This window comes from Palaemon carinicauda, chromosome 10 (assembly GCF_036898095.1).
Source record: "Palaemon carinicauda isolate YSFRI2023 chromosome 10, ASM3689809v2, whole genome shotgun sequence".
In the NCBI taxonomy this organism is placed as follows: Eukaryota; Metazoa; Arthropoda; class Malacostraca; order Decapoda; family Palaemonidae; genus Palaemon; species Palaemon carinicauda.
The window spans coordinates 119,398,067-119,417,824 of NC_090734.1; the positions used below are offsets into that span (position 1 = coordinate 119,398,067).

General features: G+C 45.7%; 1 protein-coding gene across 3 annotated transcripts in view; it reads left to right on the forward strand.

Moving 5' to 3' along the window:
- Nucleotides 1-19,758, forward strand: part of LOC137648716 (tyrosine-protein phosphatase 10D-like) — a 323,664-nt gene that overhangs the window by 92,370 nt on the left and 211,536 nt on the right. For all 3 annotated transcript variants that reach the window (XM_068381760.1, XM_068381761.1, XM_068381762.1), the window contains exon 8: nucleotides 15,875-16,024. In XM_068381760.1, coding sequence (XP_068237861.1) covers nucleotides 15,875-16,024 — 150 coding nt within the window. The remainder of the gene's footprint in view (nucleotides 1-15,874; nucleotides 16,025-19,758) is intronic.

Here is a 19,758-nt window from a genome sequence, read left to right on the forward strand (position 1 = left end):
ATGATAGACTAGGGTTGTAGCCTAGGCTAACTCAGAGGGAAGAAGAGATTATCCTTAAATCTCCATATGAGATAAGCGTCGATTTATTAATGAATTAGGAGATATCTATCTCCGTCTGCAACAATAAAAACGACACATAAGGACAATCGGGGAACATGTATGAAAGTATACTAAAGCCACTAGGCTAGTAGCCTAGTGGCAGTGAGAATCGATTACCTAAATCACCGAAACTCTCTCGTATACTATCTTGGAAGAGGAAAAAATAGTGTATCTTACATGTATAAAATACGCCTAAGGCTTCATTAAAATTATAACTCTAGGAAAATCTATTATATCATGAATGAAAGTACTAAACTGAACGCCTAGGCTAGAAAGCCTAGCGTAAACATGGTTCGGTTACCTAAATCGCTGAAGCTAACCTTGATAACGACTACCCTTCATTTTCGCCACTCTTCCCCCTGAAAGCGTAAAATCTATTCGGGGTGAAGATTTCCATGTGTCATATCAAGAAATAGGATATCTTTAAAAGTTATATTAAGGATACTCGAGCCAGGAGTTAGAATTCTGGGAACCTCTAGTTAATTATCTGGGAGTATCACTGTAGCCAAATATCCCTTAGAAACTACCTTAAGGAACCTTCCATCAGGACGACATGGCTGAGCCCAAAAATGATTTTTAAATATTTAACTTAGCCGGTGAATATATAATAGCTGCAACTCTGTTGCTCGACAGACACATACATAAAAAACTCGCGAGCGATCGCTATGCAGGTTGCGGGTGTGCCCACCAGCGCCAACTGTCGGCCAGATACCACTCTCGGATGTAAACAAAACCTTCAATTTCTTCTCTGTCGACGTGTCGACAAGACGTACTTTTACTCGCTGTAGTACCTGGAGTTTTTCCCATCATATTTGGTGAAGTACTTTAATTTGGTTTGAGCTTTCGCAGTGCAGGTGTTTTATCTTCATCTTAAATCTTGAACTCGTTTTTGGATAGATTTAATTTTTGATGACAAAGAGAGTATGGACTTTCTTTGACTTTTAAATGGCCGACCCTTCCCTTAGACGGAAGTGTGTTTAGGCTTTTAGCAATTATCTTATCACGTTATAAATTAATTATAGATTTTCCTCTATATATTTTATATCTCTCCGCCTTTATTAGGCCTCTTCGATTAACTTTCCATTTATAATAAACATAAAAAATAAATTTTAATGATTTGTTTATATGCGACCTTTCCTGAGAGTAGGCGGTCCTAACTTGGAAACCGAAGTTAAACAACGTTGAGCCCTTTCAATCGTAAATAGCTTTTAAAGAGCTAATGATTTAAAACTTTTTAAATGAATATTTTTTAATAAATATTTTATGAAAGATTTTCTTTGAATAGTCTTCGTACTGTTTCAAAGATGAACTAACGTTTAGTTTATTTATGCTACGCAGTTTGCGCTCTATCGTTACGATAGAGAGAGAGAGTATCACGGTTTTACTTTGCAGAAAGAGTAAATCGATTCTGACGTTTAGTTCATTCTTCTTTCAAAGCTTAAATGTTTTAAATTCTATTTTAAAGGAACTTTTTAATTGAAAAACCTTTCAGTTTTTTCCTTTGGTCAAATAACATGTTTTTTTTTTTTTGACGAAACGTAAGTGGGCTCTTCTCTTAGGTGCGAAATCAAGAGAGAGAGAGAGAGATAGAGACGGAGGGAGAGAGAGGAGAGAAAACGTTCCGTTCAAGCGGGTAACGTTGTTCTCGAGTTACTCTCGTCCCTAGTCTCTGTACGGGGAGAAAGGATAAAACTTTTTTAGTTTTTTATTCTCGTCCCCAGGCAATGTACGGTGAGAGATTGAAAACGTAGTTTTGAATGAACTAGTGTTTAGTCTCTTCCCCAGCCACTGAATTTTTTATCTTAAAATATGTTTACTGTTTGCTGGTATTAATGTGCTTGCATTATACGACTGATTTCGCAATTACTACCTTTTGATGAGGGTAGAATTGCGTGCTTCAGGTAGAAATCAATTAAAGTTTTGATTTCAGTGAAATAAGTGCAAAACAGAAAATCGTAGTGATAAAGTGATATTGCGCAAAGTGTTATCAGTGTTGCGACCGAGGGTTCGTCTGTTCGTGCCTGTCGTTCGCCTAGTCCGGGACCTCTTGCAAGCTCCCAAGCCCAGGGGAGAAGTAATGTCGTACGACTTATGGGTTCGAGAGGCCTTGATCAGCGAACAGACGTTCCCTCTATGGTATCGGGTGTATCTTACCAAGATCACCCCTACCATAAGGCGAGAGAGACGATTTTCTCCTCGTCATCCGAAGGCTTTTCGCATAAGAAACCTGAAACAAGGTTTCGAGGCCCTTAAGCGAAAGTCAGTCCTTTCAGGACAGGTCCAGCGTCCTGGTTGTAGCCATTAGGACAGCTCTGACCCTATGCAGTCATCGGAAGACTGCTCGCCGCCTAACAAAAGCGTAACACAGACTCCGAGAGTCTTTTTGTTGGCAAGGTTTTGCGGTCACAGACGTTACCCTCGTCTCTTACCGCAACCATTTCCGTTGATCCTAAATGGGTTGTACGGCAAGACATGCAGAATAAGCTTGCCTCCCTTATGGAAGACTATTCTGCCGATAAGTCCGTTGAGCCTAGCCGTTTATCTCATCGAGATCCTGGCTTTCAGCCACCCTAACGTTCCTTTGTGCGTCCTGTTGACGTTGGCGTAGCTAAGTCACGTCAGTCAGGTTGTTTAGAACCACACTCGATGCGGTCTCGTGTGGATTTTCAGCCACATTTGGACGTTAGGCCACTTTCTGATGCTCCTGTTGACGTTCAGGACGTTCGCTAACAATCGGAGTTGACTTGTTTTGACGCTGAGCGTCAACCTCCGCATTCTAGAGTTGTTTTGACTGCTCAGTCTAGGCGGTTAAAGCAGTCTCGAGTGGACGCTGTGCGTCCTCACGCACCTGTTGTTGTTGACAGTTCACAGACTGTCAAGCAGTTACTTGACGTTGCGTCCTGGTCTCTCGCACCTGTTGTTGTTGACAGTTCACAGACTGTCAAGCAGTTACATGACGTTGTGTCCTGGTCCGCTACTAATGCACCAGTGCGTGTGGACTCTGCTTGTAAAGCATTGCCACCACGGTAGGTCTCTCCCTTGCTTGAGACTCAGCTATTATCGGACAAGGTTCCTTCAGATGAGGAAATTACTGTTCCCCCTCCTACTGATATTCCCTTGAGGACTCTGTCAGACGGAGAGGAGCCTAAAGCTGCTTAGCCCTCTATGGATTTTAAATAAATCATGCTGATTTTTAAGGATCTTTGTCCGGATCTTTTTGTAACTGCTGCTCCTCGTTCGCCTAAACGTCAGAGCTTACACTAGGCCTAGCTACTTCGAAGCCGTTGTTTTATAAGCTAGTGCTCTCTCGCTCTCCTAGAGAGCTTTACGTTTGCTAGGCGACTGGTTTATCACCAGGAGGAGTTTGGGGGATACAGCCTTTGCTTTCCCTTCTTTTAAACTGGCTTATAGAGCGAGAGTCTGATATGACACGAGAGAAGTTCTCGGCTTGGGAGTTCCTGCCTCTGCCCAGATAGACTTCTCAAACCTCATAGACTCTCCCTGGCGCCTGGCCATGAGACGCTCCAAGATTTTACAGGTCAACTTCACAGCTGTTTTCGAGCCTTTGAAGTTTTGCTGTACAATTATGTCATGCATAAACAAGGCTTTCAGGGATGGCTCCAATGATCTGACAGCCACGTTCTCTGCAGGAACAAGTCCCTCAGGGATGGCTCCATGATTTGGCAGCCATGTTCACTGCAGGAGTACGTAAGAGGCAAGTGCGCTCAATGTGTTCATTGTCAAGACAAACTTCACGATGAAGTCTACCAGGCTGTCTTGACAGCATTTATGGAAGGCGACTGGATGGTCTCTCTCGACCTTCAGGAGGCATACTTCCACATTCCTATACACCCGGATTCCCAACCGTTTCTGAGGTTTGTTTACAGGAATGTGGGGTACCAGTTTCGAGCTATCGGGGATCCGAGCCTCCCTGTACTTGGACGACTGGCTTCTCAGAGCATCGTCCAGCCTTCGCTGTCTGCAGGATCTACATTGGACGTTGAGTCTGGCCAGGGAGTTGGGACTTGTGGTCAACCTAAAAGTCCCAACTGATCCCATCCCAGATTATTCTATTTTTGGGGATGGAGATTCGCAGTCAAGCCCTGCTCGAAGTCCAACTAATGCTGAAAAGAAAACGTTTATTCAGTCAGGAGTTGGAACAGTCTCGTAGGGACTCTCTCATCCCTGGAGCAGTTTGTCTCACTAGGGAGACTACCCCTTCTGCCTCTCCGGTTCCATCTAGCCTCTCACTGGAACTAGGACAAGACATTAGAGACGGTATCATTCCCAGTCTCCGAACCAATAAAGGCATGCCTGAAATGGTGGGACAGCAATATCAGTCTGAGAGAGGGACTATCCCTAGCAGTCAAGAACCCAAACCACGTGTTGTCCTCAGACGCGTCGGGTTTGGGTTGGGTGCGACCCTGGACGGTCGGGAATGCGCGGTTCTGTGGACCTCAAGTCAGAAGAGCATGCACATCAACGGCAAGGAGCTATTAGCAGTCCACTTGGCCTTGATGATATTAGGAAGCGTCTTCGAAACTAAGTGGTAGAGGTCAACTCAAACAACACCACAACTTTGCCGTACATCTCCAAGCAAGGAGGCACACACTCCTTCACGCTGCTCGAGATCGCAAGGGACCTTCTCTTATGGTCTAGAATTCGAGGCATCTCCCTGTTGACGAGTTCATCCAGGGGGACTTGAACGTCTTGGCAGACTGTCTCAGTCGGAGGGGTCAGGTGATACCCACGGAATGGACCCTCCACAAGGACGTGGGCAAGAGTCTTTGGGCTTCTTGGGGTCAACCAACCATAGACCTCTTTGCCTCCTCGTTGACCAAAAGGTTACCAATCTTTTGCTCTCCAGTCCTAGATACAGAAGCAATCTACATAGACGCGTTTCTACTGGATTTGTCTTTTATGGACTTATATGCATTCCCACCATTCAAGATAGTCAACAAGGTACTGCAGAAGTTCGCCTCTCACGGAGGGACAAGGTTGACGTTGGTTGCTACCCTCTGGCCCGCGAGAGAGTGGTTCACCGAGGTACTTCAATGGCTGGTAGACTTTCCAAGAAGTCTTCCTCTAAGGGTAGATCTGTTACGTCAGCCCCACGTAAAGAATGTTCATCAAAGCCTCCCCGCTCTTCGTCTGACTTCCTTCACACTATCGAAAGACTCTCAAGAACTAGAGGTTTTTCGAAGGAGGCAGTCAGTGCGATTGCAAGAGCTAGGAGAGCTTCTACCATTAGAGTATACCAGTCGAAGTGGGAAGTCTTTCGAGACTGGTGCAAGTCAGCATCTGTGTCCTCGTCCAGTACCTCTGTAGCCCAAATCGCAGATTTTCTTTTACATCTGAGAAAGGTTCGCTCCCTTTCAGCTCCCACGATTAAGGGCTACAGGAGCATGTTGGCTTCGGTCTTTCGACATAGAGGCTTAGATCTTTCCAACAATAAAGATCTCCAAGATCTCCTTAAGTCTTTCGAGACCTCTAAGGAACGTCGTTTGGCAACTCCTGGATGGAACTTAGACGTGGTCCTAAGGTTCCTCATGTCAGACAGGTTTGAGCCATTACATTCAGCCTCCCTGAAGGATCTCACCCTCAAGACACTTTTCCTAGTGTGCTTGGCTTCGGCTAAAAGGGTCAGTGAACTTCATGCCTTCAGTAAGAACATCGGCTTTTCTACAGAAAAAAGCCACTTGTTCACTTCAACTTGGTTTCCTGGCCAAAAATGAACTGCCTTCTCGTCCTTGGCCTAAATCTTTTGATATTCCTTGCTTATCAGAGATCGTAGGCAACGAACTGGAAAGAGTATTATGTCCTGTTAGAGCTCTTAAGTTCGATTTAGCTCGTACTAAGTCATTACGAGGGAAATCTGAGGCATTATGGTGCTCAGTTAAGAAACCTTCATTGCCTATGTCAAAGAATTCTTTGTCATATTTTATCAGATTTTTTTAATACGAGAAGCTCATTCTCACTTGAATGAGAAAGACCGATGTTTGCTTAAGGTTAAGACGCACGAAGTTAGAGATATAGCAACCTCCGTGGCCTTCAAGCAAAATAAATCTCTGCAAAGTATTATGGACGCGACTTCTTGGAGAAACAAGTCAGTGTTCGCGTCATTTTACTTAAAAGATGTCCAGACTCTTTACGAGGACTGCTACACACTGGGTCCATTCGTTGCAGCAAGTGCAGTAGTGGGTGAGGGTTCTACCACTACACTTCCCTAATTCCAATATCCTTTTAATCTGTCTCTTGAAAGGTTTTTAATATTGTTTTATGGGTTGTTTGGAAGGCTAAGAAGCCTTTCGCATCCTGATTGATTTGGCGGGTGGTCAAAGTCATTTCTTGAGAGTGCCCAGATTAGGGGTTTGATGAGGTCCTGTTGTATGGGTTGCAGCCCTTGATACTTCAGCTCCTGGGAGTCTGTCAGCATCCTAAGAGGATCGCTGGGCTCCGTAAGGAAGACGTACTTACAAGGCAGAGTAATCGTCTAAGTCGACTTCCTTACCAGGTACCTATTTATTTTGGTTTTGTTATATTGATAACTGTCAAAATGAAAAAACTCTTAGCTTATACGATGTAAACATATTTAACTCTGGTCTCTACCCACCTCCTTGGGTGTGAATCAGCTATTATATATATTTAAAAAGGATATTTTAATTATAAAATAAATTTTTGAATATACTTACCCGGTGAATATATAAATTAAACGACCCTCCCTTCCTCCTCAATAGAGACGCAGTGGGATGAGAAGAAATTGAAGGTTTTGTTCACATCCGAGAGTGGTATCTGGCCGACAGTTGGCGCTGGTGGGCACACCCGCAACCTGCATAGCGATCGCTCGCGAGTTTTTTATGTATGTGTCTGTCGAGCAACAGAGTTGCAGCTATTATATATTCACCGGGTAAGTATATTCAAAAATTTATTTTATAATTAAAATATCATTTCACACCTATAGGTAGGGAGAGAGACACACTATCAATATAGGCTTAACGCTGACTTCAGAGCTACTATAACAAGACTGGATAATCCGGATGTTGGGTATGAAAATAATTTGGAGATCAAAGATATGGAATATTTATGTTCTTAGTATATTGTAAATTTAAAAGTTTTCTTCGAAAAGAAACTATTAGGGAATATCTTTCTTATTGGGTTATGTAGCACAACATACTTTTATGCATATAAATTGTTAATGAAATTTTTGGGCTCAAGCCATGTCATCCTGATGGAAGGTTCCTAATAGAAGCTTCCAAGGGATATATAAACTACAGTGATATTCCCGGAGAATATACCTTTAGTTCTCCAGAATTCTAACTCCTGGCGCGAATATCCTTGAAATTCTCTTAAGGATATCGCATAAATCAGGGGACGTATATCTTGATACGAAACATAGTGATCTTCACCCCGAATATCGTTTTCGCCTCGAGGGGGAAGAGTGGCAATTTTGGAAGGGGAACCGTTATCAAGGTTACCCTATTTCCCTTACTACTATTGATTATCAAGATGGCGCCATATTCAAGATGGCGGTGGGTATTCCTAATTTCGTAGCGAGTTCGCACGGTGGTGTTCCCTGTTGATCTAACCTTTTCGATCGATTCTGCGAGGATTATTATGCAATCAAGCTTCTTTCGCCTCTGGAAAGTTAAGTATTGATTCTTTATAATGTATATATTTTAGCTCCTGTTTCACAGTGAAATTATAGTAATTTATTGTGCTTAGGACCTAGGCCTGTTACCGGAGGCGCCATGGGCACTGTCGTTCGTTAGGCATGTGTTATTTAGTTAGTAGAACGACTTTCCCGGTTGAAATAGCATTAATAAATTATGAAAGCTATTTAGCCATAATTATACTTGTAAAATTATTTATGGTATGCATAATTTTCTTCTTCCTTTGTCGATCGTATACGTTAGAGTTTCGGTGATTTAGGTAACCGAGATCTCGTCTTGCCTAGGTTACCTAACCTAGGCGATGTAGTATACTTTCAGACATTTCCCCGTTTACCTTTGTGTATTGTTTTATCGATTCTAAGGGAGATAGTATATCTCCTAGAATTATATAAATTGATACTTGTTTCCTTGGAGAGTCATGGGTAATCCCTCTTTCCCTCTGAGTGCCGCCGCAGGCGGCAACCCTTTCTGGTCTTGCCATAGAGTAGTTACTCTGGCTTGACTAGGCTAGGGTTTTTCTGTCTCCCACGTTGCCGGCGAGTGTCCGGCTTTGGTTTTCAACAGAATCTCAGAGTATTCAGTCTTTCCTTTTCAGTGTTTGTGCTCTGCGTGTGATACATGTACGAAACGACACTTGCGTACATTAGCACCGGAACAAGGCCAGCACAGTTCCACTTCGTGGGGAACGACCTCTCCCTCTCTGGTCCATCGGTCTTCTCGTCGGCATATAACCATTAACTCGGCCACCGCAAGGGAATCATCATCATCTGGACCCTTTTCATTCAACTATTGTCTTCGCCTTTTCCCTTTTCCTACGGGAAACATAGATTACTGAGTGAAGGGATTGTGGCCTCTCAGAGATTGACTACGGTCTTCCTCTTCTCAAGGTTCACCTTTCAACAACAGTGTACTATTGGGAAGAGCTCCTTAACTGATCGCGGGTTAGGTTGTGCTTCCGATTATTTGTCTTGATTATTTTTAGTGAAATTATAATTGTAATTTTAACTTTCCAGCTTTCTCCGTGGGGAACATTTCCCTTCGGAGGATCAGTGGTTCTCACTATTAGTGAATATTCTTAGCTGTTTTAAATAATTGTAATTCTGTTTTTATTACAGTTCCTCTGCTCCTCCCTTCTCCCGTGGATGTTGACTGGGGAAGGAAGGGCGCAATACTTAGTTTTATGTTGCTCCCTCGGGGTTCCTCTTCGGAGTTCCTCCCTAGGGAATTTTTCTGTTAAATGATTAATTTTATTTTATCCTAGTTAACTATGCAGTTTTCTTCGTTCAACTAAGAGTACCGACGAAGCAGAGCTGTTCTGTTCATGCCTGGGGAATCTGCTGTCACTGCCGTCCCTCAGAGGACGTCGTCATGGGCGTCATCCCTTCTCTTAGAAGTACTCCCATGACAACATGACCAGCACTTCAGATCATCTTAGAATGCTAACCAGGAGGTTCGCCTCCAGGAGTTGAATAACTTCCCTTCCGAGGGAAAGTTTCCTCCCCAGGTGTGAGGTTGTTTCTCCCTTCCGAGAGAGAACTTCCCACATCTTAATAATTTCATCGTCTTCGACTACTGTTGCTGCCTTCGCCCAGATTTCTCTCCCCCCATGCTGAGTCTCTCTTCCTTTAGGAGCGGAGCACAGTCTTGGCAAGTCTCTTCTACAAAGTGTTTACCTCTCTCGTTCGCGAGGGACGCCACTCATAGAGACTCCTCTTCGGAGGTTCGCTACTGTTGAAGGTCAGCTTGCTGATCCACTGCCCCTCACGGGCGTGATCATGGTCATCATCAAGTGTCTTCTACGAAGTGTTCACCTCTCTCGTTTGCGAGAGAGGCCACTCATAGAGACACCTCTTCAGAGGATCACTCTGCTCTTCAGTTCCTGATCATCCTACCAGCAGAGTTACCAGCTCAACCTTGCACTTCAACTTAGTCCGTGGACTTCGGTCCTGGACTTTTCCTAAGGCCAGCTTGCTGGTCCACCGTCCCTCATGGGCTTCATCAGTTCCTGATCATCCTACCAGCAGACCTACCAGCGCAACCTTGCGCTGCAACTTAGTCCTTGGACTTTGGTCCTGGACTCTTCTATGGACCTTTCACGGTTGCCATCAGTGGATGTTCGCCCTTCCAAAGGGAACATCCCAGTTCCTGATCGTCCTACCAGCTGACCTGCCGATCTACCAACGCAACCTTATGCCGCTGGTAGTCCTTTGGACTTTGGTCCTGGACTCTTCCGCGGACCTTTTACGGTCCCAATTCGTGGATGCTCACCCTTCCAAAGGGCACATCCCAGTTCCTGATCGTCCTGCCAGCTGACTTACCGATATACCAATGCAACCTTACGCTGCTGTTAGTCCTTGGACTTCGGTCCTGGACTCTTCCGTGGACCTTTTATGGTCTCAGTCATAGATGTTTGCCCTTCCAAAGGGCTCATCCCTGTCGTCCTGTCAGCTGACCTGCCGACTTACTAGCGCTACCTTACGCTACAGTTATTCCTTGGATTTCGGTCCTGGACTCTTCTGAGGATCACCAGCTCCCTCCTGCCAGCTTTATCTTGCGCGTGCCAACAGTCTTCTGTGCGCGCGTGCGCCGACGATCTTCCGCGTGGCGACGGTCTTTTGCGCTCCGACGGTTTTCTGCGCGCGCTGACGGTCTTCCGCACGCACGGGCGCCGACGGTCTTCCGCGCGTGCACGCCAATAGTTTTGCGCATGAACCAACAGTCGTCTGTGCGCGCGCGCCAACAGTTGTCTGGGTGCGCGCGCCGACAGTCGTCTGTTGGTGCGCGCGGACAACTGTCGGCGTACACACCGACAGTTTTCCGTGCGCGCGCCTGCGCTGACGGCCTCCCGCGCGCGCCCGCGTTGACGGTCTTCCGCGCATGGGGGCCGATGGTCTTTTTGCGCGCGCTAATGTTCTTGCACGCGCGCGCCAACAGTCTTTTGCTCACGTCCGCCAACAGTGTAACGCGCACGCCCGCCAACAGTCTACCGTGCACGCACTCCAACAGTCTTCCGTGTGCACGCTCCAACAGTCTTCCGCGCGCGCGCCGACGGTCTGCCACGCTTGGGCGCCGATGGTCTTCTGCGCCAACGGTCTTCCGCACGCGCGCGCTATCAGTCTCCACGTAGTACTCTTAACGCACGCGCCAATACATCCCGCTTGCGCAACCAGTCACACGCTTCTGCGCATTTTAGGGAGCCTGCACAAAACTAAACAGTGCCTTACTGCGCGCCAGCGCTCTTCCGCTCTGGCGAAGTTGCCAAAGAGCCAGTGCTCGCAGATCCAACGCATCAGCTCTTGCCTAAGAGCCAGTGCTTGCGTGCTATCCAGGTAGAAATTAAGCACCTGCATCATCCTGTGTGCCATCGCTTCTGTACTCTCCTGCACACTCGCGCAGTAGGCAAAAAAAATGAATAAAACTTTTGGACAGGTCACCATTGCTACATTCCTCCCCGCAAACATAACACTGCCACCGGGAAAAGAGGAAAGAGGCATCACAGAAGGATTCAAGATCCTGAAGCTTGGTCCCTGTCTCTTCTGAAGTTTCTTTTTTTTTCCTTGACAGACCACCAACATCAAACAGGAAAGCATCAACAGTCTGATCTCTAGATTACTGTTTGCTGATGCCTAGTAGTTCACTGTTTACCGATCACTAGGTCACCGATCACCAGATTGCCAATTGCTAGCTCAACACTGATCTTTGACCTCTAGTCCCTCCAATGACTAATGAACTCCAATTGCTAGCGTTCCAATCATCAATTGCTAGTCAATAATCAGTCATCAGCTTGCTGATCACTAGATCACCGATGGGCAGCTCATCTTTCTTCGAGCATTGAACTCAGCTCGTTGATTTCTGACCAGCCCATCATCAGCTTGCTGATCTCTGACCAACCTGGGGGGACCATAATCAGCTTACTGATCTCTTAACTCTCCATCGGCTCACAGACTGCCAATTCACCAATCATCAGCAATTCGCCAGCAGTTCGTTACTCGAACTTACTACTCAACCTCTGCCCGTAGTTCCATGTATCAGAAGGTATACAACATGCTTCTTGCTACTGACCGTTCGCCATTACACTAAAGTGATCGGCAAACGTTCGACAACCCTCTTAAACGGCTTGTCGACAGGGAACTACTTGCGAGTGCTCTCCAGCTGCACAGTAACCACGATACCCAACTGTTAACCATTGATTAACATTCGCCAGATTGATTCTATTCTAAGGAATAGCATCAATCACATCAGGGCACATGGTAAGGCTAAGCGTTGCCTTCCTTCTGTTAGTTAAAGGAATTCTCTCTCAGGGAAGAATTCTTACACTGGGTATCGCGTCTGATCCTTCACGACACGAGTCAAGACTCCAGCGTCGACAATCTTCCATGCAAAGGGATCCGCAAGGAGCTGTCACTTTGGGTTGATGTTCACACCATGTTGGAGTTCGAACAAGGGCTAAGACCTAAGGTCTTCATTTGCACACTGGACCTAAAGGACACTTACTTCCAGGCCCAAACCATCCATCTAGGAAGGTTGGAAGATTCAGTCTAGACAAACAAGAAACACCAGTTCAGGGCACTATGCTTCGGTCTTTCCACTACACCCATCCTGGTCTCACAGGATCGGCTTCTGTTTCCTCAGTTTCGGGACGACTGACTGACTTTAGCAAACTAGGTGTCAACCTTGCATTAGCACTGGAACTGGAACTTCTGAAGTAGTTTTACCAAGATCCAGTGATCAGGGTAAACATGCGGAAGTCTTCCCTACTTCCCTCCCAGAAGACTGGTGTATCTGGGAATGATTCTAGACACTAATCTCCACAAAACCTTCTCGAAAATGAGAACAACTCCCACTCCAAAGTGACTTGAGTCTGACTAGAATTAGGCCCTCGATCCCCCAAATATTCTGACCCCCATGGGACCAGAAGTTTGGACGAACCTCAAGGATGGGTGTCAGTCGAGAATTTACAGAGCGGCATAACCTTCTCATCCTTCCCCACCCATCGGACTTAATGTTGTGCTTAGAACACATCAAAAGAAGAGAGGAGGGACCATAGTGCTGCACCACACGACCTCAGCCCTCTGGACAGAGTCCGAAAGTACCTTCACTTACATCTCTTAAGAGATGAAGGCCAACTTTCCAGTCTTTCAGCAGCCTCATCGGTTCCTAACAGTGATGTGATGGACGACAACACCACACACCACATACCACATACAGAGTTGCATCGGCAAGCAAGAAGGAACTTGCTCGTAGCTTCTTCCCATCTAACATTATAATCACTAAGATGGGCCAGAGTCCGTTCGGTACCACTATCAGCCCGCTTCATTCCAGACTAGAAGAACGTGTTCGCCAACAATCTGTGCACAGCATCTCAGATAAGGTATACCGAATGGTCTTTGGATTGCCTTGTAGCCAACAAAGTCCCGACTTTACGGGGTCCTCCAACTAGGGATCTGTTCGCAACGCTCCTGAATCTCAGGCTGCCATTGCTCTCCAAGGCTCTCTGGCAACAACGGTGGGTACAACAATGACGTTTATGTCTCGTCCCTGTTTTATCTGGAGAAGGACACTCAAGAAGGCTAGAACATCGGTCAACCTCTCAAGGACTCTCCTAGCTCTGCTATGGCATTATGCAGAACAGTTTCCTAACCTTTTGCAGCTCCTGATAGTCTCTCCAAGAGAACCCTCTCCTCATCACAGACAACCCACTTCGACACCTACCACAAGCTATAGCTTTGCTATGATTGTACGCCTGGAGACTACCCAGTACCTCTTTTGCGAAAAGGTTGTCTAGATATCTGAGGAATTCCTCAGCATCAGTCTACCAGGCAGTATAACGTCTTGTGTGGTTGGTGTCATGTGAAAGTCTCTCTCTCCACTCGATAACTCTATTCCAGCAATAGCGGAATCCTCGAGTATATTCAAGAGGAAAAGACCCCCTATTCAGTCTCGTCAGGTAAAGATGATCACTCAACCTTGATCCTTCACCTTCAAACTGAAAGAAAGGGACATCCTCTCATCGATAGACCTTTCCTAACTCATACAGACTTACAACTTGCCTTTCTCCAGTCGGAATTGTGTCCTTCCTCTCGGAACATGGCTCAAAATCTCCGATCTCTAAAGAGACCTCCTTATGTTCCACTTCACCATGCAACAAATTTTCTCCTGATTTAAGAAGACAATGTTCCTACACACTAGGACAGCAACCATACGAGTCAAAGAACTTCATGGTCTCTCTTTCGACATCGCCCATTATTGAGAAGGGTGAAAGACAATGTTCAGTTTCGCCCCTGAGTATGTCGCCAGACACAGTCTCCAGAGGTGACGGTTCCTACACAAGTCTCCAATTGGTAACGGACGATCTAGATCATCCGTTACTGTACCCAGGGTAAGGTATGAGACTTTACCTAAAAAAAAAATGGCAACAGCCCACCTGGGTCCCTTCTCTCATCATCAACACTGGGAGAGACTTGAGGAGGATCTCCAAAACATCATCTCGACATGACGACTCACAGTGTCAGGGGCATAGCTATGCCCCTGGTCCTTCTTAGCAGATTACTCTGTGATGCAGGTTTTACAAGGAAGGATGTGAATGCTCCAGGTGACTCACAACATTTCTCCTGCAAGACGTTACCCACAGGAACTCGATACGATCTCTATCGGTCCGGCGGTGGCTGCACAATAGCTGGTTGTATACCTCAAGCTCCTTATTGGACAAGTAGCAGAAGGTTGAGGGCACTGTTACCCTGTGTTAGTGTGCGGGAATGAAAAGATTTGACTGGCTCTTATTCTTTTCTTCATCCTACCCTCTCGTGGGGAAAGCAGCATCCTGGGTTCTCTGCATAAGCTGACCTCAAACCACTGCAGGTAAATCATGCTCCATTGTGTACCTAGTGTTAAGCTAATACTGTTGCGTCCCCATACCCTGGCGAGGTGGTATTGGGAAAGTCTTGGTTACATGAGGTTTTTCCTACATAGACTTGGAATAACTTTACCTAGACAGTCACACTTCTGCACGTCTCGACACAGCTTGCGTAGGCCGCGTACCTTGCGTAGCAAGGTTTTAGCGAGGGCAGGAACTCCTTATTTTTGAGTGCTAACATACTCTGTTAAGGAGCCCCCCGGCAAAGCCAAAAGCCAGATTGGCAGGGATGTCCCCCCTTCCTAATGGGTGAGTCACCCCTAATAAATAGCGTGGTTTCTATTCCAGTTACGGAACAAATGACAAATTCGTAGATAATCTGTATTTTTCCTAACTATACAAACCTTACCTATTTATACAAACTTGCCCACCAACCCTATCCCCCTTGAAGTCCTACCTTCCAAGCAAAGTGACTAAATCAGAGGTGTGTGAACGGGAGTGGTAGCAAGCTACCTTCCCCCTACCCCCGCTAACTAGTAGTGTGGGTAGTTAACCCTCGCTAAATTTGAATGGTTCGTCATTTCAGCTTTGCCGAAAGTATAACCCCCTAATAAATAGCTAAGGTTTGTATTATTAGGAAAAATTCAAATTATATATGAATTTGTCATATTGCAGTGGAAAATTTAGAGGTTAATTTATTCACTCTTTAAAACTTGAAGCAGGCCTGTATTTCAATGTGTGAGAAGGAGTTTCCATGGGCTATGGGGTTATAGAAAATTAACCTCTTTGTTGTGAAGCTTTTTTTTATCTTTTTTGCCAAGTTAGAGATTCAAGAACTGGTACATTACTTTTATCAAGAGAAAAAAAGTATATAAAATAGGAAAGTGGCGTAAATTTTCTACTGCAGTTACCCCTATGGGTAGCGATTGCAATGGATAGTTTTTTTTTCTTTTTTTTTTTACATTTGTCTTTTTATGGTTTACAAGCCTGCTGATAAGAAGGTAACTGATTATGAATATGAATATAAGATATTTTCCAATTTAAAGATTATATTATTGTATACAATATACCTTATCCTATGTATTTGGATATACAGTACTGTACTGTATTATAATACATAATCCAGAGTAGTTGATGAAATAGACATGACGTAGTTGATGAAATAGACATAACCATGTAGATGCTTGTTAGATGAAAATCTAATCTTGGCATTTTATTTAAGTCACAGATATTAATCCTGAACTTTATACAGTTGCAGGGAAACCAGTAATTAATATTAAGGGGCCAGAATTCAAGACTGATGCCAAAATGTTGATTTGGTACAACTTGCCAGAAAATTCAGGAGAAGTGGAAAGTTATATGGTTAACATCATCGTTGGAAATAAGACTGAGGGTTGTGAAAGTAAGTTGTGAAATTCTATTTTCCTTTTCTTTTTTTTCATTTGTATTTTTGTTTTTATCTTTCTTGTTATCATATATATCGGTATTTGGGTACAAACGATCGATACTAGCAGCATCCTAGTAGGTACAGTATTCAAAAAGCATTATAGAAACTAATGTTGCTACTTTATTGCCATGTATTGTATGTGAATATGTTTTTATGTATACCTATAGAGAGGAACAAGTGAAAATTAGGCTGTAAGGGTAATCAAAACTAAGCGAGTTGATAAGAAGGAAGGGAATATATCTTATTAAGAGAAAATTGATTAAAAATGAGCCAGGGTAAAGACAGAAATTGAAGGTATATGTGATGTGTACAAAACAGTGATGGTGTTGTAGAGTCAGCAAGAAGGGTTTGTGGGTCAAGAAAGATGGAAGGTGGGAATGAAAACAGTGAGTGATGCGATCAAGAAAGGATTAGTTGTTTCCATACTAACAAGCATTCCGTAATTTATGTGGATTATCTTTCAGTAGAGCTGGAGAGTAGCTATTAGACTTTAATTGCGAGGTGGCAACCCTACCTAACTGCTTGGGCGGGTAGACTGGGGCCGCCTCCATATTTACTCTCACAGCAGTAAGCCCAACTTTTTCTTTTGGCTCGGTAGAGATCAGACGTGTCCTCTCTCTCTCCCTGACTGTCATTGGACTTTTTGATTTTGCTTTTCTTTTCAGGTGTGCGTGTTCTCTCTATGATCGCCTTTCTGCAAACCTGTCCAGGACACGAGGGTTGGAGACCAACCCGCACTCTCAGTGTCCTTCTTACAGAGGCCATCGCTGCGAGCTGAGTTTGCCCTGCGCCGAGTGTAGGGAGTGGCCTGCCTCCCAATGTGAGAAATTTGGGTGGCGCAGGAAGAAGAATGCAAAGCGTGATCTTTCTCCCTCAGGGGTGAGGAAAGAGCATTCTTCTTTTTCACTCACCCCCAAATCTCTTTCAAAAGCTCTTTCTTGCTCGCAGTCTTCCAAGGGCCGATCGAGTAGGAGCACAGTCCGACTAACTCCTTGGCAACCCCGGGGTACTGGGCAGGTTATTGCTTCCCTTAGAGGAGCAACTTCACCGCCAGCTGCCTGGGAGCCATTCTCCCTTTCAGATCTTGGAGCCTTTGTAGCTTATGGGGACATGCCGAGAAAAATGGACAACAACCCAAACTTCCCCCCCTAACCTGACATACAAGCCGTGTCCTTACCTTCCTAATGACCTAACGGGGGGCTAACACCCCCCTGCGACCCCCAACCACTGTCGCTATCATACAAACCCCACAAACCCAACCTAACCAAACCTAGTAGTTCCCAGGTCACAACCCCTAGCCGGGGGCAAGCCCCCGGACCCCTTTCTTGGGCTGAACTTAGAAAATATAAAATAACTTCATATTATGGTATATCAGATCATAGTAAAGCACATCTTTCCCATAAGGAAAAACGATTGGGCTAGTAATAAGAAAGATATCGCCCTGTCCCAATAAACTACATTCACCCCCAGATCTTTTGCAGGTGTGGTCATCCTTAGGGATTTCGGGACTCCCTTTGAAGGAAGAACTGCTGTGCCTTCTTCAGCATGGTGCTGGGAAGGATCCTTCTCCAGAGCCGTCGACATCTCACGCTCTGGAACTGTGAGAGGTCCATCTTTTGCCCTCTCCTGGCCCTTCCACGCGCGGACGAGGTGATCGCTTGGGTTTGCCTCTCCAATGGCCTCCTGCTTATGATGAACCTTCTCTCCATCCTGTACCTCGTCGTCCCCTAACCTTCAACCCTTAGTTTCTTCCCACAGGAACCAGCAGGTTACAGGTGTAGATCTTTCAGGGACCAGCACTCCTACTAGCAACGCTGAAGGATGAGCATCGTCGTTGCCTCGCCTATCTGGACACTCTTCCCCTGATCGCCGTTCGCGACTATTAGAAGATCTGATGGATTGTAGGTCATTACGATCCAAGCGCTCTTCTTCTAAAAGGCACTCATGCTCTAGAGCTTCGCGCTCATAACTCAACGCTCTCCTTGGAGGCATTCCTCTTCATGAGGACAAGTCTCGCGATCGTGTTTAGCACGAACGCAAGCAGAGTCTAGACCTGGGTACAGGTCACAAGATCACAAAAACAATGCTCGCGCTCGCGAGGCGGACACTCACATTCCCGAGATAGTTATTCGCGACATTCACGCCGTTCTCGAACGAGAGCTAGACGCTCCTGTTCACGAAAATCTCGCTCATGATCACGAACCGCGCGTTGGTGATCAAGGTCTAAACGTTCCTCGTCTAGAGGTAGACGTAGGTGCATGCGCAGTCCATCAGCGCTTAGCCCCTCAACCAGATCTTCTTCCAAACAACCTCGGACTGGACCTGATGATGAGAATGACCACCTCCACCGCCATAACCTCCGACTGTTCCAGTCAAGGCAACTCCTAAGATCCCCTTGGAACCCTCGTCAAGTTCGTCAGTAGGGAGGTCGACAGCAGACTAAGATACGCAGATCACCTCTACCCCGATTGCGTGCTGAAGCTCCTCAAGCCTCTGACTCTTATATGGCCAACTTACCATTTACTCCAGTATAGGTAAAGGAGGTCATAACTAAGAAACAGAAAACAAGGATGAGAGGCGTAACACCACCTCACGCTAACATCATCCGCCCTAGGACGAGTAGGGACGTAGGCTCGCCCAGTATGATAACGATCTATCCCTTCAACCCTCTAGACATTGAGGTAGTGCTTCCAGACCAATGTCTAGTTTCCTTACCTCCTCCAGAGGAGGAGCCTTCAGCTCCTACTGCCAAAGCTTCGTCAAGTGCCTCAAAAACCTCGCAGGTTTCCCATCCTAAGACCACGGAGGAACGTCTTGTGCTTAGGGAATCGAAGGATACTAAGACAAAACTCAAGAATGCTGCGGCAAGGGAAGCTTGAACGGCTGAGGCACACGGTCCCTTGTTGTGGGTCCACTTGCACCCAGTGATACAGTTGACGACCCTGACCTACCCCAGACTCTGGATGTGAATCTGGAGGTGGACGACCCCTTAGATTCCGATGACAAAAATCTTCCAAAGGCGGCCAGTCTGAACTATCATTCTGAACAAGAAAGACATCGAGTCGGAGCACACCTTTTGGCAGGTCCTTTCTTGCATGAAAGCCATCAACAGGCTGTCTACTCCTGGTTCCACCATTCAAGAAGGGAAGGATATGGTTCTCGACAAAATATTCAAAACCCAAAAACCTTCCAGGTCCAGTGCAGCTTAGCCCTATTCTAAGGGTTTAACAGCCACCAAAAGGAAAGCTATTGCCCAGATAGCTGGAACTTCTAGTTCCTTGAGGGCAGGTTCCTCATCTCAGTCCCTTCCACTTCCTTTTGTTTTACAAAGGAAGTATTACGAGATCGAGTCTCTAACGAAGGACATCCCGAATCAAACCCTCGCCTCTCTAAGGGCCTCCCTCGTAGCATTTGAGCTCCTGAACAGAGAGAGAGGTGCAAAGTACGCCATGCAGGCTGATTCGGGGCTTGATCTATGGCTAGGATCCTTGGGCTTTATGGTCAGCTCTAATGGTCTTTCAAAGGAGTCACCCAGGAAGATTTTGGAGTCTTTCCTGTTGTCAGGTACCAAGCCTCTTGAGTTTTTATTGCACCACGTTGTCAACCTGTGGGCGAACGCCATTCTCAAGAGTTGGGATACCTTCATAGGGAAATTTCACAAGCAGGTGCCGAGGGTGGAAGTCAACCGG